At 32.5% G+C, this 23,135-nt stretch overlaps 1 protein-coding gene across 1 annotated transcript; it reads left to right on the top strand.

Moving 5' to 3' along the window:
* Window positions 1-1,237: 1,237 nt before the first annotated feature.
* Window positions 1,238-6,702, top strand: LOC143594130 (sesquiterpene synthase TPS1-like). Its single transcript, XM_077073518.1, has 7 exons — window positions 1,238-1,332; window positions 3,239-3,512; window positions 3,585-3,972; window positions 4,121-4,339; window positions 4,873-5,011; window positions 5,100-5,348; window positions 6,323-6,702. The coding sequence occupies exons 1-7, from the start codon at window positions 1,246-1,248 to the stop codon at window positions 6,614-6,616; spliced, it is 1,650 nt and encodes a 549-aa protein (XP_076929633.1). The 5' UTR covers window positions 1,238-1,245; the 3' UTR covers window positions 6,617-6,702.
* Window positions 6,703-23,135: the final 16,433 nt, after the last annotated feature.

Below are 23,135 nucleotides of genomic sequence, written 5' to 3'. Positions count from 1 at the left end.
GAACATACCTTTAGTGCTCGTTTGGATCTCGTTTAACTTGTTTATGCACTCTAGATCTCGTGTAATAAAGATCTAATACCAACTAACGTTCGTTTGGCCTCAAGCCCCTCTCGTCTCTCTCGGCCGTGTATACGGTGGTGTGTGGTGTGTGTGTGTGTTTTGGAGTGTGTAGAGATTTAGATGGAATGAAATGAAGTTTAGGGTTTTATGGTGGTTTAGGAGGATATTTATATTCCCCAAGGCCCATGGACCTAAAGCCCATTACCCTTTAATCCATCTTATTTAATCCCAATCCATGATCTTTTCTTTATTTAGCATAGATTAATTATTAACACTCGATAACTAAACGCAACTTTCTTTATTTAATACTAGAATCATTTTAGGATGTTACAACTTAAACTCCAAAATTAACCAAAAAGTAAATGATTCCATAACAAAAAATAATCTAAAAGTTAATCTATATTAAAAAAATATACAAAAACACTCGATTTTAAAAAAATAGTCCTAAAGTTTACACGTTTGATTGATAATTATTGGGTTAAAAGTAATTTTGGAAAAATATGGGCCGCAAATATCAAAAATTTCTCATACTTAAAACCGGTTTGCCGGTAAAAATCGGTATTTTAGAAAAAACCACCGATGCGATGGTCTAGCAAACCGACCAAAAATACCGGGCTTAAAATACTGAAATGTTGTGCGAAATCCGGTTTAACCGGCCGGTTTGAATAGGTGTTTAAAACATTGCATCATATGTATGTACAATCAAGGGTCCAGATACAACAAAAAAAACTTGTTATTCCACAACTTGCTTCGTTTCTTCCGAAAGTACGAGGTACAACTTGCTTAGTTTTTTTCCAAAAGTAAGAGGCGCACATACTTGCAGGAGGAATTAAAGATACGGGTACTTCTGATACATACATTTTAAGGTTTTGGGATCGGTACAACACGGTATTGATCTTTTGCCTTCGGTATACGTACAATGCCCTGTGCTGAACATTTTCATTGTCGGTACCAATATCCATTTTTGTCAATTTCGTCGTTGGTATTTTCGATAACGGTATTAGTACTAATACCAAGCTCACCCCGAACAAAAACTTATTATCACTCTATTTAACTTTTAGATTTTTTCTTTTTGTGGTTCAGCCTTTAGGTTTCATGTCTTGAGCCTTTTTCTCCACTACCCCTCTATAAATACCTATTCAAATGTAGATCATCATCAGAGAAACATCAAATAACTTCTCAAACATGGAAGTTAAACAGACAGCGGTTGTTCGCTCCGTAACCAACCTTCATCCAAGTATCTGGGGAGATCAGTTTCTTGTCTATGATGAGGTATGACACTACAACAAAGTTATGGTTTCATAGAATAATGAAAACCTATAATGTTACATATTATTAATTAACATTTTAGTGTAATACAAAGAAAAGTTATTAAATAATATGTAATTATGATAATTGTATAACACTTTACTGTATATAACATATGCCCTCCAATTTGTTTTCTTATATGCTACTGAGTATTGACTAACAAGAAATGAAAAACTGATACAAGAAACACATAACCTTAACACGCCTTTTATATATTGACAAATAATTTAAGGAACAACAAACCTAGGAATTAGGAAAGTTAATTAAGTAAAATCTAAAAATAATAAACTAACTATTAGTCCTTAACTTTACATATCCTCCAAATCACCCCTTAAGATCTTTTGTACCACTCTTTTAATGTTGCAATTTTATCACTTTCTATACGAGAACGTTCGCAACTATGTGATATTTATGTGGCTACGTCGACCACATGGTCATCTTAAATACTCGATACGTAGTACTCTTAGGTGAAAATGCTGGCCAAAATTTTTTCCAACGAACCCACCAGCAATGATACAAATGTTCTGGTGGATCGAGACACCGAGTTTACAATTTTGTTTTTTATAAAATATTTAATCTGATTTATAAATAGAAAGAGGAGATTTATATATTTAACTGTTTTAATAAGAAAAACGAGAGTCAAATAATTAATAAAACTTGCTTGAACAAGCATAAATCTGTATGTGTTATGGTTCGTTCGTTTTTATTAAGTATAAATTTCATGAAAAGATAATGAAGATAAACATTCGTGAATTTTTGTACGCACAGTGGACTTAAAAAACTACAATTCTGATGTTTAAGACTTGAACTGACATTTGTTCTGTTAAACTTATGCCAGCTACCAAAAATTTAACAATTATTCAAATTTAATTATTGAAGCAAGTTCTTACATGACTAGTGCATAAACTCAGGGGTGGTTAAGGGGTATAGAATTAATGGATTATAGGACTTCACTTCTTCTAGGCGCCCAAATTTTATAAAGTAACAAACTGTATGTGTGTAATTCTGGTTTTGAAATTGTTTGTCGATAGAGTTTGTGGTCTGCAATTATACGAGACATAGAAAGCATAGGAGTCACATGATCTAAAGCAATTGTTATTATAAAAAGGGATCCAATTATATTATGTCTTTTGGGCCTCCAAAAAGATTGAGACGACCAAACATAAACTCTACTAATATAGGTTAGGATCTCAGTTAGAGTAAGAACATGTGTGGAATTGAGTTTGAAAACACTTTATTGGATTTTTCAAAAAGCCAATAAGTTAAATTGTGTCTGGCAATCACAAAAATTCCTTTTAATTTAGCTTTTTAAAAGTGTTAAAAAACAGTTTTCTAAAAGCCTCAAATCCAGGCTTTTCAAAATGGTTTTTTGAAAAAGCCAATAAGGCAATTCACGGTTTCAAACTCAATCCCAGACATGCTCTAAACATCAACACAATCAAAATGCAAAAAATAAATAAACACGAGACACAAGAATTTACGTTGTTAGTTCTAAACTGACCCGCATCCATTTGTTGGAACCAAGAATTTATTATTGTCGTCCTACTCTCATGATGGGAGCATACAAGTACAAGGATTACAATATATATAGACTATTCTAGGGGTTCTAGCTTAGGAAACTAGAAAACATAAACGACCCCAAATAAATATATAAAAGGTCAGCCCAAAATCACTCATGTCTTCTATCTTTATTAAACTCAATAGTAAGTCTTCAAATAAACTAGGCCCAAACAGATCCCAAACCTCCAAAAACCCAACATTTTATCCTCTAATGGTATGGTTTGGGAAAATGATCAATGTGCATGTTAGTGTGCTTATGATCTTACTTGTAAATTGCTCTTCTCTTTGATTTGACAACCATTAAATATAGCAAGAAGATGAAGTTTCAATAGAGCCAATAATCCAGACTCTGAAAGAAGAAGTGAAGGAAAAAATACAGGTAGCCTTGGATGACCCGAGCAAACATACTGACTTGTTGAAATTAATTAACGATATCCAACGCCTCGGCATTGGCTACTGTTTTGAACAAGAGATTGAGCTAGCCTTGGGCCATATTTACACTCTATATGGTGATGATTGGAATGGTGGTAGCGTTTCACTTTGGTTTCGACTCCTTCGACAACAAGGGTTTAATGTTCCATGTGGTTAGTGAATAGATGTTCAATTGTTAATCACAATACATAAGATTTTAACATTTTTCATATTAACAAAATCAGATATCTTCAATAAATATAAGGACAATGAGGGAACTTTTAAGGAATCTTTAACTAGTGATATCAATGGCATGCTTGAGTTATATGAGGCAACCTATATGCGGGTGCGAGGCGAGGCAGTTCTAGATGACGCTCTTCTTTTTTCAAAAAGCCGACTTGAAAAAATAACAAATGATCCTATTCGGTGGAATTGTAGCCTTTCTCTTTCTAAACACATAAAGGAAGCACTAGAGCGGCCTATATGGAAAAGGTTGCCAAGACTAGATGCGTTACGGTACATACCGTTCTATGAACAAAAAGATTCACATGATGAATCCTTACTAAGACTCGCAAAGTTGGATTTTAACCGGCTTCAATCTCTTCATAAAAGGGAGCTTAGCCAACTTTCTAAGTAAGTTTATTTGCTCCTTCGTACATCGTAAGACAACCTTACATGACCATGCTACACTTTACGACGTCATACGACACCTTTCATTTTATTACTAAAGATTGGAAATGCTGCTCATTTTTTGTGGTGTTTGTGTTATATATTATTGTAGATGGTGGAAAGATTTTGAGCCTACAAAGAATCTACATTTTGTAAGAGACAGACTAGTTGAACTCTATTTTTGGGTAGTTGGTGTCTACTTTGAACCTCAATATTCTCGTTCTAGGATCTTCTTAACAAAAGTGATAAAAATGGCAACAGTTTTAGATGACACTTATGATAATTATGGTACTTATGAAGAACTTGAGATTTTCACAGAAGCAATTCAAAGGTATGTAAACACATGCCTACACCAACAATATGCCCTTAGTGTCAAACATGTATAATCCGGACATAAATCAAAATAATTTATCAAAATTATTGTTTATGCATACATTATGTAGGGCCCAAAACGACCACTCGAACGGATTTGCTCTTTACACGGTTTTCGAGACGGGTGCGGTAAATCAAACGACCGAACATAATAATAAACATAATGATAAAATATGAACGATCTCATTGTCGGTTAAAAGATTGAATATATTAAGAACGAACCGACCCACCCAAGGTGAGCTCCCCTTGGGTGGTGATTTACATCTTACAAAAAAACACACATAAACAAAGACAACAAGTCCCTATTTATAGTCTAACTAATACAAATAAACTAGAAGATCTCCTCCCATTGAAGTTAAACGTGTGTTGCAGCTCTCGTCTCGGATCTGGAAACCATGTCGGCTTTAAATTATCACTTGACCATTAAATATAACGGGTTTCTTAATTTGATATCGCAAGTCATAACCCTTTGGCCTTACACATTAATTATAGGTGGTCACTTACTTGCATCGATGAACTTCCCGATTACATGAAGATGATATACAAAATGCTCTTAGATACTTATGGTGAAATGGAGGAAATCATGGCAAGTGAAGGAAAGGCATATCAAGTAGACTATGCGAAAGAGGCGGTTGGTTTTTAGTTTCTTTATGTTTGTAATGTTCTTTGTATACAAATATTGATTGAACTGAAGTAAATGTATCATATCTCTTATGTAGATGAAAGACTTGAGTAGAAATTACATGAATGAAGCAAAATGGTTGAATGAGGGATATGTACCAACGCTAGAAGAGCATGAATCTGTTTCAATCGAAACCGGTGGCTACAAAATGCTTGCAACGTCGTGTTTTATGAGCATGGGTGAGACAGCCATAGAAGAAGCTTTCAAATGGGCTCTTAAATTTCCTCCTCTTGTAGTAGCCGCATCTGTAATTAGTAGGATTATGGATGATATTATCGGGCACAAGGTACATACAAATTTGTATTTGAACGTATATTATTAATAGCTTGAGACCCGTGCATTGCACGTGTAACTAATTAATTTAAAAATGATTAAAATACAATTTAGCAATATACTTATCATACATTATTAATACAAAGTCATTGTACAACATAGTTACAATAATAAAAAATAAACAACTAGTTGATTTTAACTGAGATTATTTGTTGTTGTTTTGTTTTGAAACGACACTGATTTTCTAAGAACGTAACATATAAACAAAAAAAACCGTTATATATATAATGTTAATAGAACAAATAAGGAAACTCAAATCAGTGAGATTCCTTAAGCATTATATATTTTGTGATATAAACTAATTTGAGATTTTTTTATTCTTATTTTTAATCGACCAACTAAGTAAAGCCAATATACTTTTTAATTAAAAGTTAAATTAAAATTCTTAAAATTAGGTAATTATTTATTGTGTTAATAATGGATTGATTAAAATTAATAAAAACTATAGTAAAAATAACATTTTAATATTTTGAAAATTGTCTAGAAAAAAAACACGATATAAGATTATTTAGTTATAAAAAATGGAAAATATAATTTATACGATAGACAGTAATTATTTCTAATCTGATTGTTTTTTATTTTAGTATGTTGTTAAATTGTGGTTGTAATTTTACTAAATTAGGAATTAGACTGGAAAGTTAAAATAAAATAGAATAAATTAACAGTTACTAAATTTATATGTATCTAATTAATGTAACACTAATTTAAAATTTTTTGTGTGGATTAGCGTGTGAATGACCAAACATATAGCTTTTTATTAATATTAGCCTAGAGGACGGTTTTTGATTACAAGGTTTTTTGTATTCTCTTCATTTTGTAAGACAACCTTGAGTAATCAATCAACTCTGTATTTAACATCTATAATTTGATTTTTATATTAATGTAGTTTTGATAACGTCAGTAATTAGTAAAGTTTATAAACCGTAGGAGGAAGGGAAAAGAAAGCATGTTGTATCGACTATTGAATGCTACATGAAGGAACATGATGTGAAAGAGGAATATGTCTATGATTTGTTCAAGCAAAGAGTTGAAGATGCATGGAAAGATATGAACCGCGAATTGCTTATGTGTAAAGACATTTCTATGGCTCTTAAAATGCGTGTGATCAACCTTGGACGCGTAATTGAAGTAATTTATAAATATGATGATACTTTAAAGAATGTTGGAAAAGAAATGCAAGATAATATCAAGTCTTGTTTCGTAAATGCTATGAGTGTTTAAATTCTAATTCTTCATAGCATATTGCATCATGAAGATGTTGGTTTGTCCTTCTAAAGAGAAAAATATATTACTAATAAGGCTAGAAGTTGGATTTGTATTGAGTACTTCCTCATGGTCAACTTGTATTTTAAGGTTTATTTGTATTTTTAATATATGGTTTGTATTTTTAATTCAGGGTTTGCATTTCTAATTTATGGCTTGTATGTTCATGGTTATTAAAAAAATCAAGTAATAATTCATAATTTGTTAAGTTACTAGTTTTAGTTCTTTAAAGAAATTGCGTCGACCCAGTACAAATTCTTTGGGACATTTTGGGAAACTTGATGATTTAAGGGCTATTTCTTTTTTCTCTTTCCTCATTTGGTCCATTTTAGGAATTTTCCCTTAATCCTAATCATTAAAGTTGCTTACACACTCATAATATATATATATATATATAATGTGTGTGTGAGAGAGAGTGAGAGAGAGATTCACCCATTATAATGATCAATTTTATTTGACTTGTCTATACAAACCAATGTTTTAATAACCGGATCAGACAGCGAATAGGATGGGCAACTAGTTTAACCGGGTGAACCGGTCGGACCGGCCGAACAATTTTCCTAAAAATGGCGGTTAGGACGAAAAAGATTTTTTTCAAAAAAAATCGTAGAAAAACCAGTTGAACCGGTCACTGGTCAGACCAGTCGGTCTATGGTAACCGGACCGGTCGGTGGACCGAATCCCGGTCAAACTAGTCCCTCTCTACACCCCAAAGCCACCACCATACCTTCACCAACCAAACAACCAACGCCACCTTCACAACCCAAAAACTCTTGTTTCTCTCTCTATCTCTCACACACACACTTCTCACCCTATTCCTAACATTAACTAAAACAAGTTCCGGCCGGTAGCTCGGAACCGACGACCACCGAACACCACACCACCACTGTATACAAAAACATCCATGTCAATCTCTTTCTATCTATCTATCTCTCTCTCTCTATACACACAACCGCACCCGCACCGCACCACCACCGAACCACTGGCACAAACCACCACTTTAAGCCTAATCCAATCAACTAGGGGCTAATCTCATATCTGAAAAAGCATCCAATCGATTAAGGCAACTTCCTATACTGAACTGTGCTTCATTGTGTAGTTGTATGTGACTTGTTTAATATTCAAATATTAGCCCATCATCTTAGTCTAGGGTTTATTACCTTAGATCCGATTAATTTTAATCATGAAATTCATATTCTTAAACGTCGATTAAGGATGACGACCATGGAGAAATTGATCACAAACATAAGATCTGGTAGCGTCCGGGGATCGATCGGTAACTAACACCGGTTTAATTGGTGGTGGTTGTTTCGGTGAAGACAGTCCATAGTGTTGTGGACGATGGTTGTTTTCGTCGTTGACAAAGAATATAATCACTAGCGACGGTGATTATGGGCTGACGGGAATCAAACCAGAGAACCAGAGTGGATAGAGAGAGATTGAGAGAGAGAGAGAGAGAGTATGTAATATATATTAGATTTTATAATATTGTTTAATATTTTATTTATCAGTAGGAGTAAAAAGACTAAAATACCCTCCTGTGCAGTGCACATGAGGTGACTTAACTGACAAATTTAACGTTTGTTAGTGGAAGGACGAAATGTGCAATGAATTTAAAGCATAACGGATGTTTTTTCTCATTAAGTTTACTAAAGGACAACCGTTAAAAAACGTACAAACATAAAAGACTAGTTTTGTCATTTTGTCTTGATTTTACGTTGTGCAGATGTACGTCTAACAAAGTTATACAGTGTGGTTGTGTCCAATTTCCGAAATAAGTTTTAGTACACATTAACAAAATATGGTAACATTTTACCCGAAACTATTATACGTGCCATAAACTCGTGGTTACCTTTCGATTATTAAACTTACACATGCATACTTGTCTTTTACTCGTTGTTGTAACAAAACTAGTTTTATTCCAAGACAATACGGTATATAGTGTAATTCTTTTGGTACTACAAAAATTCTTCAAAGCCATAGCATGTGAACTTTAACAACCCAATATTTGTTGCATTCGAATTCTCTCTAATGAGATGTAATCTTTTCGTACACCATCAACTGCCCACAATATTGGCTGGTCACCGGGTTATTTTGACAAGTTGGGTTTAAATTGTTACTTAAGTTAGAAGAACGCACACTTGGCATATTTTATCACTAGTCACCACCCATATTCATTAAACTACAATTAGATAGGTAACAAACTTGTACCGTTGTAGTCACGCACTAAAGCGAATCTAGTTGGTATCGGTTAATCTTGTTACGACTCCGTTACTAAATTCAATAAACAAATCTTTATAAAAGCCCACAACAGTATCAGTAAACGTACAAGATATTATCCTAACGACACAAATTCAGTTTTTATTGATTAGGTTCGTTACGATATCGACATTAAAGCTACAAAATTATTTAAAACAAAAGGATAACCAAAAAAACTTATTTAAAACAAATATCTATAAAACCCGAGCGTTGTGTTGGCTAATCGATGCGAATTTGTTAGATATTGGTTAGGTTTGTCATGGTCAATTGCGGCACCAAAAATCGGATCTTTATCTATACTAGTGTTTTACTTGGCCTATTGCGTTGGGACATGCCAAATCTGTTTATGTACCCGTCACATTGTGGAGGTGCATTAATGTGGGTATGGTTGTTATGGATTAAGTTCGTTAATATACCGAAACTAAAGTAAAAAAGAATTAATCTGTCAACGCTTGAAATAGTAAGCTCGTATAAGTTATAATAAGATAAACAACGTATTAATATTGTTATAATAGTAATGACACTGATTTTTTTCGCACATGATGAGTGGAGAATTCGGTTGGTAAAAACCAGGCGTTGCAGCAGCGAGTCAACGCCAACACTGTTAGTAATGGCTATGTAGGTCCCAAAACGACCACACGAACGGTTTTGCTCTTGACACGGTTTTTGATACGGGTGCGGTGAAATCAAATGATCGAACAAAATAATATAATAACTAAAATATTAATAGTGAAGGACTCCGTTATCGATTAAAAGATTTATATTAATAACAAAGAACCGACCTCAACCAAGGTGAGCTCCTCTTGGATGGGTGAAAACACCATACAAAACACACACAAACAAAGACAATAAACAACATATTTATAGCCTAACAACATTCTAGAAGCTTTCCTGTTGAAGTTAAACGCGTGTTGAAGCTCTCGTCTCGTGTCCGGTTTTCTCGCCGACATAAATTATTAACTTGACCGTAAATATATAATGGGTTTCGTTATTTGATATCGTAAGTCACTAAAATTGGCCTTACAATCACCCCTTGACTTATGATATCAAAAACTTTGTTGAACCGTGTCTCGCATCTTCACGAATCAACCCGATAAATCCGAAGCCTCTTCAATCACCCCCTAAAGGTATGATCACCAAATTCATTCATGATGCAGTTATCGCTTTTTTATCCATCTTGAATCTTCAAGCACTATAGGTTCAGAAGAACTACCGGGGATAACGATCAAATGAACAAAGCTTGTTATTTTCTCTTTAAGTCTAAATTCGTATCCAATTTGTTCAAAGTTCTTCAACTTCTCAAATGCCTCAAAAATAACATAGAAATAACATACTCTGAACACGGTCCAACAACAACGAAAACCAGAACACATTTGACTTTCTTCAGTTGGTCAACCCCGAACAATAATTTTTTCTTGGCCAAAGATAACATATTTCAGCCCAAAATACCAGTGTTTTAAAAACGGTTGAACAAGTTAAACCAGATTTTGCACATTTGGCCGGTATTTTGAGTATGGTATTTTTGACCGGTTTGCTATAACATTGTACCAACGGTTTTTGTCTAAAAAAAACCGGTTTTTACAGGCAAACCGTTTTTAAGCCCGAAAAATTTTTAAAATTTGTGGCCCATATTTTTTCAAAATTACTTTTAACCCAACAATAAACATTCAAACGTGTAAACTTTAAGAGTATTTTTTTTTAAATTAAGTTCTTTTGCATTATTTTTTTAATATGGATTAACTTTTGGATTATTTTTTTGTTATAGGAATCATTTAGTTTTTGGTTATTTTTGAATTGAAGTTACATTTATATAAAAATATAAGATAAACTATTCAACCGGTTGAACCTCCTGGTATAACCCGGTTCAACTGGTTGTACCATTTTTAGCCCAATTCAGCACAAGTAAAATCTTGGTTTTTAAAACATTGCAAAATATTGTCCCAAAAAGTGTTTGGCCCAAAACAATTGTACGCCACAGAACGAAAATCTATTTTTACATAAATCTGCTCGTATCCTCATTCCGATCAAAAGCCCTAAAATATCAGTTTGAAATTTAGAAAAAACTTAACGTCGTTAAGTTTTTTTTACGGAGGTCCAATGAAAACAAATAGTGTGAAAGTTGGGACCAGTTATTTTCAAAGTTGGGATTATTATCGGCCAACTGCATTTAGTTGGGATGATTAAAATCCAATTTTCCAAAATATAATGGCCAACATATAATACTAGTCTAATATAAGATCATCGGGTCGTCTGGTCCACAAATGCTTGACCAACTCATAACAAAGGTTTCCGTGTACCTCACGTTTCTTGATATCTCGTATGTTTTGCTATCATGTTATATAGAGTTAGATAAGTGTATATGACAGCCATTATTTTGCCCATTGTTCAAAAGTGTATTGGGTTCGCCACCAAATGATTTTTTTTCTTTAGAACTCTTAACGCTCTTTCAATATCTTTTCTTCCTGATTCTTGCTTCCTCGTAAAGTACTTTTATTTGTAAATAACATCGGTGGTATTTGTACTTGAATTGTTCGCCATTTGCAAAATGCGATTGAGTAGGATCAATCCTGTCGATAATGTCATTGAATATCGGCGATTGATCTATAACATTTAGGTCGCTATTTGACTCGGCAACACAAAAAAATGTATGCCAGAATCAAAGATCATGCGAAGTCGTCGTCATCAGTATAGTCAGGTTAGGGTGATCACCTCGGTGAAACTGACCTCACCCTCACCAAGCAGCGTGACACATACATTTGAGGCTACCGAGCATTCCGAGAACCATGCTGTTCACCGTGATATCAAACAATGTTGGTTTATGCAAATATCTCTATGAGTAAGTTGGTATGATCCATATGTATAAGTTTGATATAATTATTGTCAAGTATATACTATAAATATATAAAATATAACTGAAGTAAAGATATATATACCTTGACAAAAATAATGAAGTGAATCGTGTGTAATCTTTTTAGAAATTTCTAGACATTCATATATTGCTTGTGATCAAAGTCCATACGCTAGTTGCTGAAGAGTGGCTATAAGTTTTCTTATAGAGGTGAACCGGGTCTACCTCTAGCATATTCTCTTTATTGTAAAAAAGAGTAACGTTACGACAAATCATTTGTTAAAAACATAAATAACTCTCTACTCATTAAAAACGTCGCCTAAAATGATCTTCATCATAAAGGGTTCTGGGCTAAAACAATGATGTATCAAAGTTTGTTAGTGCCCACTCAATCACGATTAAGAGGTTGTTGTCCCGTTAGGCTATGTCACCTTTGAGTCCGCTCAATCAAATAGTTTACCGTTATCTTTCCCGCTTCAATTACCAGATTGTCTTTTTTGGATGAATTGAATGAAGAAAATGTCTTCCATTCCATTTTCGGGTGATGGTTTGGAGTAAGGGTATGAAAATATGTTTATAAAAATGAGAGGGAATGGGAAGTTTTTAAGGAATTTGGAAGAAAAGTGGGTGTAAAGTGATATAGATGTCGAGCTCTAATTAAAAACAAGTATTTATAAGACTTAAATACATATAATTAGTAAGGGTAAGTAAGTTCGTCTCTATGAGGAATCATTGGAATTGTTTACCAATTGATTAGACTAAGTGGACAAACAATGTCAAGCGGTTTTAAAGATTTGGTTATAAAATAATTTGGGAAAAGAGTGACAACACTTCAGGCTCAGGTAATGCAATGAATTGACTAAAAACATATACAAACTGGGGAATCTATTTATTCTAATAAAAGACTACCACTTTTGTCACTTGTCAATCTCATAGCTCTTCTTATGTTTTTTTCAACCAATTTAAATTATGGTTCTTATCTTTTAAGTCACTTCAATATATGAATTCAAGTTTATTTTTATTAAATATAAATATTAACAGATTTATTCATTAACATTAATGGTGAAATAATAAAATATCAAAATTGAAGTTACAACCTGTTAGAATAACCTTTGAAACTCATTGGTAATTAATTGCTAATTAAGAAAAATAAAGATGCATCATTGTCGAAGAGTTTGGATTTTTATGAAAAACAATAAATTCTTTTTAAGCTGGGATTCGAGCAGCAACGTATAATTTTTTATATAGACTGGTTTGGCAATAATGGCAAAATTTCGAACGGGCACCGGAGTGGCGTCAAGGCATAATTATTGATCCTATTAACATGAATGCTATTTTTTATGTTAATATTGAAGCTAAGACGAAGAGGGTTATAACGAACACATGGTGTCAGCGGTCTAGTTCAGCTTACAACGACGGCAGGTCATCCACATATGCTTCTCCAGAATTTTGAGTTTTTGTGAGTTGCCTCGACCACATGTTGCCGCCATATGCTAATTATTTACTTTTGTACTTTTTTAAATAGCATTAAACAATAAGCGGAACAACGTTATCAGGTTAACCTATAGCCTATGGTGAAGACATGCCATCGATACAGAGTTAGCTATTTTCTTTTTTCCTTTTTCCAATATTTCAGGAATAAATAAAAGATAGAACAATGCCGTGTTCTTTGGTCATATGCAAATGACATGTCGTCACCATAGATTTAACTATTTTCATTTTTTTTACTTTCCTTATATCCTGGAATAAATAAAAAGAAACAACGATGTTGTTTTCTTTGACCCTATACGGATGACATGTCATCGCTAATTCGCTATAGGTAGATGATAACATGAATAACAGAATGCAGTTTACGTGTTCATTATTCCCCATCTCACTCTCATAATCAATCAAAGTGTCCATCTCACCCCAATCTAGAACGGATCTTTGATAAGTCAAACTTTGATCTAGAACTCAATTATGATGGGCTCTTAATTTGTTACAATGTTTGAAATTTTGATCTTCCGTTGATTATTTTGGTAAGGTATGACTCATGTAAGTGAGTAATGAAATTAGAAAACTTAAAACATCATATAAATTAAGTGATTATTCTTTTAACTCATCTATGGGGTTCTCGGTAATTTAGCGGATAGGTGCTAAGATTCAAGTTTAATTAGGGTAATTTAGTGGGTTGGTGCGCCAAGTTTTGCACCAATGGCTATGAACCTTTATGGTGATGACTTGTCGTTAAAAAAATCGTGAGATGACAACATATGGGCTATATAGCGACGACTTATGAGTTATTTCATCAGTATACCCGCAAAACAAATTACACAAGGAATTTATGATTGAACACTACTAGAAAACAAGTCATTTTCCCACACAAATTTCCTACAAATTTTCTACGACAAGTAGTTCCAACAAAAAAATAAACTCCAACTTTGCTACAATATTATCTAATAAACATTATGTTAAGTCAAAATAGTTTTTGTAGGAAAGTTGTAGGAAGTTGACAACCACATATTTTTTAGCAATTTTGTAAGAAAAGTTGTTGAAAAATGGTTGAAAACTATTTTCAAGCATGTGCTTTTTCAATAACTTTTTTATTGAAAAACTGTTAGAAACTGGATTTTCAGCAAATTTCCTACAATTCGATTGTAGAAAAACATCTATTTTTCTAGTAGTGGAATTTGTTCTAAACCCCATTTTGACTCGAACCCAAACTGGGATCTTACATGTATCGCCTAAGCTGCAATTCTTTACAGGAATATCTTCAATAAGAAAATAAAAAAATGTTTATTAAGATGGTGAAGCAAATATAAATTATAATAGTTCCTTTAAGTTATGTTTTAGGGGTTTGAGACATTTTTATTTTATTTTTGAACAAAGATCGAGCAAAAAAAGCCAACCAGCATTGGATCCATAAGTTTTATTCTTTTTTGGATGGATGGTCTCAACAAAAATGAGTGTTTTTGGGCGGTCTGATATGAAGATTACTGGAAAGTAGGTGGTAACAAGACGAAAAGTAAGTTCCGCCATCTCAAATGACGGTGAATTAGCTCTGAACGTCATTGTTGTAAGTACGGAGGAATAATGTTGTTCAGATTTGATGTGGCCGATTTTTGTCATAAAAAATTGGGGGGGGGGGGAGGAGAAGACGGATACATATGACGTTGCACAAATTTTTGGTTTGAAAATGTATATCCGATATTAGAAAATTGAATATATATTGAGCGACTAAAGAAACATACGAGAATAAACAAATTTTTGGTAGAAGTTGTATCTTTTGGCATTCGGATATGCGTCCGACTTTTCTGCAAGAGATCTTAAGACAAGTCCAAAATGTTTGTGTTTTCTTCCAGCCAGTTTAGGGTAGTCCTTTAGCATCTCATATGCAACACCTGCAAGTAGAATTTAGAATACCAAAATAAATTTTTACAGTATTCCTCAGCTATCTTGTATATATATCAACGCAACAAGATAGCTGACGAATACAGTAAAAGCTCACCAATATACCCGGCCATGATTTAATTATGGATAATGTCATAACCTGCAAACCCCTCAAAGGGGTTCAGGTCTCCCTCCTCGATGAGGCTAAGGTATTGTTTGCACTTTCGAAGTAAATGCTGACTAGTATTGGGTTCGGTATATGTAGCAGCTAATGCAAGAGGCGAAGCATTGGTTCGGAATAATAATCGTGGGTTTTTCTCGACCAACTTTAGTACCACCAGGTTGTTGTTAAGAGTTACAGCATAATACAACACGTTACACCTTGTATTGTCAACCAGAGTTGGAAGTAACTCGGGGTTGATCTGATTGAGGAGATTCTCTAGAAACCGAATATTTTCATGATTTCTGATTGCAAGATGAAGGGCTGTGTGTCCTTTATAATCGAGATCAGCGGTCAATGCATCTTTGTCCCGGTCGAAAAATTCTTGAGCTTGCTTCCAGTCTCCCAGTTGAATAGCTCTGCGTAGTGGGATGTACTTATCGAATTCTGTACATCCCCATATGAAGAATCATGGAAATTAATATATGAGGGATTAATACGTACAGTAGGCGCGTAGTAGTGTAATATGTCTACCTTTATTTTTGTGTCTGTCTATGTTGGTGTTATAAGTAGCTTCAACCAAACCGCATAAGCCGTGGGTTCATCGACAACAGTTTTCATCGCATCTTCACTCAACGAACCAAAGATCCACCCTTGCACTAGGGCATCCAGCCTTTCCCATTTCTGATACTTGGTACGGGAACTATATTCCGGTTTTGAGTCATCATTGATAAAACCGAGCATATCATGGTTGAATAAAAGAGTCCGCATCTGTTTCTCCCACGGCACAAAATTAGAGATACTGGAGAGCTTTATTGACACAAAGCTAGCCACATTCACGTGGGAAAGGTACTCTGAGGATGGATTATTATACAAACAAACACGCATTAGACCAACAATATTATGAAGGTTATTGATCAAAAGAATAAATTAATATTGGTTTTTTGTTTTTTTACCTTCATTCTTGCTTGAGGTAAACATTTATTCTAGTGGATTGTTATTAAGAAACTAGGTGATAGACGAGTTCTTGATGATAGATCAATGTGTTATCTATGATCCACATTGGTTGCTTAAATAACATAACACAAAGCTTGGTATCAAAAATGGTTACTAGTATCCATACCGTACTGATCCTGAAGCCTCAAAAAGTGGGTACCGAATTGGTGCCAAAATTAATTACCCGGTTCTCGTCACGCTTGATACACGATAACACGAACTGTTTGTTCAGTTGCTAGAAGGAAATATCGAACATGCATCTTTTTTAAACTTATTATGTATGTTTTCTTGTTTACTTTGAGTTTACACATTTTAGAGTTGGAAGTCTTGAATTAATGACATTTTTGAGTTTTAGAAATCTAAAGTTCAAAATTTTATACGAACCCAATCCGAACCAAGCAGCTGGGTTTTAAACCAAACTAAGTCCAAGTATAAACACATCGCTCGTTTCATGAAATTCAAACCAATTGGCTCAGCTCGGTTTCAAACCAAATTAAATATGAGCAAGCTTGTATTCAATTCGGCTCGGTTTGTAAACGGCCCTACGTGTCGGTGTCTCGTTGCATAAACTACTCCCAAAAAGTTGGCTATTATTCTTTTTGTCCAACCGACAGCCAAAACAACCCTTTATTGTGGGTCTGAATTCCAATTAATTCTTAGCCCAAACACCACAAGTTCAACCTTTTTCTTTAACGTGGATATTAATCTTCATTTGATTCTAAGCCAACATTATTTTTGATCAAGTAATCTTGTCATCCATTACCTTTATCCTTTGCTTTTTGATCAAGTAATATGATTCTTATCTCTCATGGAGTTTTATTTGTGTTCCCAGTTGAGCGCTCTAGAGTTTCATTTATTATTCTTAACGTCACCTCATCTTTTTCTTCACCATTTAACCCATCATTTAACTTATGGTATACTACATTTTCCGTCTTTCTTTTTATGAATATAATTTTATTTAATATATATTTATCTATTTCAATAAAGTAAAATAATTGTAAACACGTGTCGATTTATAGTTAATCATTACAATTTTTTCCCTCTAAAACTAATATATGTCATAGATTAATAATTATTCACTATTCTTTTACACTCTATTTATATTATATTTATAACATGATTAAATTATTTACTTTTCTTTAAACTTTATTTATCTTATATCTATACACTTTTATAATAATAAATATTTACATATTATAATACTATACATTGTTAGAATATATTTCACAACATAATTGGTGAAATCTAAAAATCAACAACAAACCGTGTTTGTTAAATATTGAAAAGAATATAATTTTAAATGTTATCATTAACATATTATATTGTATATTGTTAGATTGTAAATAATAAAAAAAACTTTAATATGTTTTCAATTTACGAACAAATTTTATATCATTAAATTATAAATATATGCTTAATAGTTGATCCATTTTTAAAAATAAATCCATTTATCTATTGGGTTTTTTTGCACATTGTCATATAAATTTATAAATTATAAATATATGATTTAAAATCTACCTATTTATTTTTTGGTTAATTTAGTAAACTATACATATATGTGTTAAATTATACCAATCATTTTCAAATATAATAAAGTTTATCATATTTAGTTTCTTGTGTTTTTCATCAATGATTGCTTTGGGTACGTTTTTTTTGTGGAAGTTATAGAAGTTAAAATTTTAAATGTGATCGGATTTCAAATTTATTTTTAAGGACATTTTGGAAATAGTCAAAAGATTCGGGATTTGCACATTGAGTATTTTTCCCAAAACTATTAAAATTTAAGAAAAAATGACAAACACTTCCGACATGCCACCTCTAGGCCTATCAATACTTCTAACTTTTATCAAGTTATAAACATTTGTGTCAGCATTGACTTTTCGTTGAATAATTATCAGAATATTGTATGTGAAGCATGTCGTACAAATTATGCTCAAGTGAAGCAAAACATTCACAAATTTGAACGGGTTAACCTCTTTTTTATTGTCAGTTGGCAAAGTCGAGAATCCTTTCAAACTTATCAAAATTTTTTTTATGGTGTATCTCAAAACTATTATTATATGAGAAGTAATCTCTGAAATTGGTTCATAACCAATTTTTTTTAATTATACACATATGATGCTAAGAATAAATTTTTAATAGATAGAGTGTTATTGCGTATGTTTTGGAACATGCATTATTTTTTTTTTTGAAAAAAAACATTTTATGATATAAATAAAATCAACTTATGTATAATGATACAAGCAAATATGTAATACATGTTTCTGTATACATTATGTATTGTTTTATTTGTAACTTATTTATTTAGATCATCATGTGTGTTACACGAGTTTTAAAGCTAGTTTATAAATAAATTAAAACTTATAATCTTTCTATAATAAAATAAAATAAAATACATACATTAAAAAAATTGGAAACAATTGCATTAGTTACAAATAATATAAATAATAAACTAAAAAAATTAAGTAAGAAAACTAAAAAAAATAAATGCATAAATTATTTAAACATCTACATTAAACAATAAAAAACCTAGATAGTTGGGCAATATTTTTTGATAAATTTTCTCTTTGACAACAACGCCACTTCGAGATCGGTTTCAGAAAAATGGTTGATTGCTATTCATTCTTGCCTACTTAGTTCAACAAATTTAGCTATTCATATTCAAAAACGATAAACATATAAAATGTATATTTCGATTCCTTAAAAAGGGAAAAAGGATTCAACTATATAATAGCATGTTAGCTTAACTTAATTAACCTTTGTGTCTAATATCTTAAATCAGTTCTCGTGTTTACTAGCTTGTAAGCCTGTGAAGAAACCGAACGAACGTGAAAAATGGCACACTTGTGTTCGTTCATTAAACTTTAAACAACACGGACACTTTAGTGTTCATGCTCATCTATTTAAAAAATGAACATGTTTGTGTTCGTCTATATTCGTTTATTTAAAATCTAAACGTACAGTTCACAAACATAATATATCATAAATGAACATATCTTAACAAAGATAAATGAACATATATGAATAAATATAAATGAAAACTCAAAAAAAAACCCACAAAGAAACATAAACCATTGAGTAGATAACTCATCCAAAAAATATTTAATCATATTCTTTTAATATGTAAATGAACATTAACGAACTTAAATAAACGGACATAAACGATCATAAAAAAAACGTCCACGAGCATAAATTAATGAAACAAACATGTGTTCATGTTCGTTTGTTAATTAAACGAACACAACATTTTTGTTCGTGTTCTTTCATTTATTAAATAAATGAACACAAACGAACCCGGAGACATCGGAGATCTCAGAGATCTACCAAAGCACGAAAACCTTGATTCCACTGGATAGTAAACGATATTGGATCAATGGATAAATTGATTGGGCCGAATCGTCGATTACCAATTCTTGGTCATTGAGATTCGTGGTAATTCGGATTAATACATCTTTTCATACACGTAAATACGAAATTCAAATAAACCAAGGCCCTGAAAGGAGATTGGCAAGTAATACTACTCCTAGACCCCACCTCCCGGAATTCCTTCTAGGTCATGTTGAATAATTTTGATGGATTCTGTAATTTTAATAGATCTCGTCGTTAAAAAATATTTGTTTATGTATTATAATATTACTATATTTTTAAATTAATATAAAAACTAGATTCTTTCTAATAAAGAAAAGTAATCAATAAGCAAAATTTACAATGAAATCTCATCATCCATACATAATGAATTGATGTGGTATATTCATATCATATTATATGAACACGGCATATGTATCAAGGGAACAGTTGGACTCAATGATTATTCGTTCGCTATAACCAGAAGTAACGTTCAGTTCGTTTACAGACTTACTAGCTTGCTTATCTTTTTCTTCCCGTACAGACTTTTGTTGACCAGATTCTTTGCGTGCTTGGTCTTCTCCAATTTTTCTTTTTTAATTCCTTTCGTCAACACCAAAACTCTCAATCAGCTTCTGCCCTGCTTTTTATTCTTTTCCTTTATATTGAACAAGAATAATGTATAGTGTATCACAGCCCACATGATTAATTGTCATTCAAAAGGGGTGGAGGTGCAGCTTGTTGCCCTCTTACCTGCCTCTTTATTGTAATTGGATCCTTTTATCTGTTTAACCCTTTTCTTTTTGATCATCCTGTTAAACATTTAAATCAATTAGTCAACAAATTAACACAATTAACCCTCAAAATTTGTTGACTTAAACAGAAAAGAATAATCCATTCTAATCATCATTATATTTTAAAACAGTTATTATTGTTCAATCAATTTATTCATGTTTTCTCGTATACTTTTAAAACCCTTAAACTTTAAATATAAACAATCATTCCATGAATGAGTATAACAATTTCAAAGGTCAAAAGTAATCAAAAGTGTGGAAAATATTTATATAAAAATATGTATAACTTGAGCCACATCATTCGGCACCAAAAACCACTTTGGACACACTCGATCAATTTCCCAAGCTACCGGTTAGGGAAATACTTGCTTATGTTTTGCAAGATATCACTCATTAGCCAACTTGTAAACATCATCGTCGTTACTCCCGCATACTCTTTTGATTGTTGAGGGAGTTGACATAAAAAAACCGTTAAACCACGATAATTTCTATTCATGAACTCATCTCCCTCCACTTTCCGTTAAATGAACTATTTTTATGATACGCTGGTTTTTACGGAATTTGATGCAATTTTATTGTGAAACTCTTAAAAAAAAAACGGTTGCGCGTTACATAATAAAATATAAACAACTTATAAATTATAAGTAATATGTATATATAAACAGTTTTAATTAAACTATAATAATATTTAAAATGCAAGCAAGATCATAAACAATATCCTTCGTTGCAATTAGCATGTAATTACGTAAATAAATCATATTGGAAATTAATAGTGCTAGTTATGAATAAAAAGTGTTTTTTTACCGGATTATATTTCTCGAAAATCTTTATAAATGGAAAGTTGATTATGTTAAACTGTGGCAAAGAGAGTAAGAATTTGGTTCAAATACAAACACTACTACAAAACAATTGTTTTGCGACAACTGGTTATGCGACAAATAGTCTATAGCCACAATATTCCGACGAAATAGGTTCCAGTAAAAAAGCTGTCGTTAATTTAGTTACTGGCAAGCTTTGCGACAGTTTTTCTTGTTTTATGTTTTTTTTTCAGTTATTAGTTTTTAGACTCAATTAAATATACAGAACTGTCGCAAAGTTGTAGCAAAATCTGCAAGCATTGCGACTATTTTGTCATAAATTTGTGTTTACTTGTTTGTTTGTTTATAATTTGATTTTTTATATTTCGGGTATATAATTAATAGATGCATAAAATAGTATTCGGTAATTTGTCGGGGGAAGGTTTTACACTTGTGACGAAATTGCGGCAACACCCTTTTATGTGACTATTTTCTCGGAAGGCTGTGTTTAAGTTATTTTTGTTTTTATTTATTGTCAAAGATTTGTGCAAAACTTCTTGCCAATGGTGGGGAAATTGTTGAAAACGTTTGTAGCAAAAACAACCAATTTTATAGTGAAATTTGGTCGTAACGTACGAAATGATCGAAATGGAAGAGAAGACACGGTGACAATTTGGTAATTATGCGAATAACGTAATTACAACACAACACAAAATATAACTAGTTATAACTTCAATCTGAATAGGCCTCGTGGTACGTAATATACATGGCTGATGCAACTTGATTAAGAATTGTCATCAAAAAGTTACTCTTGGAAATCATAAAGCTATCCAAAACGATTACAATGAAGTGTAGGTAAATGAGCAATCAGTTGCGCCGCAACCCCTTTTTGAAAACTTTCGCATGTGAATCTCTCTTAATGTTGTAGCGGCAAATCCACAGAGTGCTTCATTTTAGATGTATGTTTCGTAAACGTACAACTCAGGACGTATATTAGTACGTATAAAAGCTTTCATATCTATAAATAATATTACGATATGTTTATTTCATATATACGTTTTTTGATTATTTTGTAACTATAAATATTTAATAACCTTATTTTAGATTATAAATTAATTGTCCTATATTGATTTTTAAACAAGTGGAACCACACGTCAATGCTGCTCAAATAATTGCATGACCTGCACAATCGGACTTGATCTTCGATAAATATTATTAAAAGGCTTGACTCGTTCAATTCTTGGAATAGAAGTGGTTGACTCAGTCGGTACCTGGGCAAATAATCTTTTACACTAATGAAAGTTACAATCAACTGTGTTAAATTTTTTTTATAGCTACTTCTTTTAGAAACAACTCACACATTAACGTAATTTCACATCCGCCATGAACAATAGAGACAATGAACTCATAAAAATTGGTGATTTTAGTGTCACCAAATCATTTTTATTTAGTCAGGACTTACTAAAGTCCGAAAAATCTGAATAAACTCTTAATCTAGGGCTATAAATAACTTCTCGCATTTCTCACCATAACTTGACTTCTCTCCTGAACCGTCACCTATACACACACACACACACAATCCTAAAGTCTTAAACCTAAAGTCATATTGGTTCCTTAACAGGTTAACCTGTTACCAAATAGGTTCGTGTTTGGAAAAAATGACACGATTTGTTACCGTCTCGTGTTCGTGTTTAGTAAAACAGGTCATCGTGTCTTATCGTGTCGTGTCTAACATGCTATGACAACCCTAAGTAAGTTAGTTACCAACATAGACTCAATAATTCATTTAACCTCATGCTAATTAATATGAAACACCAATTATTGACATCTCGTTAATATAAACCCGGATAATACATGTTTTCCAAACCCTAAAACATCAAACAAAAAAGAAATAACTAGGTGAATACAA

Source organism: Bidens hawaiensis, unplaced genomic scaffold, assembly GCF_021521415.1.
Source record: "Bidens hawaiensis isolate Kalapana, Puna unplaced genomic scaffold, B.hawaiensis_p1.1 tig00043105_1, whole genome shotgun sequence".
NCBI classification, from domain to species: Eukaryota; Viridiplantae; Streptophyta; class Magnoliopsida; order Asterales; family Asteraceae; genus Bidens; species Bidens hawaiensis.
Note: the sequence above shows the minus strand (reverse complement) of the source record. Positions and strands in the feature narration are given on the sequence as shown.

What these genes read in the sequence shown, in the direction of transcription:
- LOC143594130 (XM_077073518.1), top strand. Translation starts at nt 1,246, where the DNA reads ATGGAAGTTAAACAGACAGCGGTTGTTCGCTCCGTAACCAACCTTCAT. An exon ending in GAGCTTAGCCAACTTTCTAA is followed by an intron (nt 3,973 to 4,120) that starts GTAAGTTTATTT and finishes ATATTATTGTAG; the next exon opens with ATGGTGGAAAGATTTTGAGC. An exon ending in TTCACAGAAGCAATTCAAAG is followed by an intron (nt 4,340 to 4,872) that starts GTATGTAAACAC and finishes CATTAATTATAG; the next exon opens with GTGGTCACTTACTTGCATCG.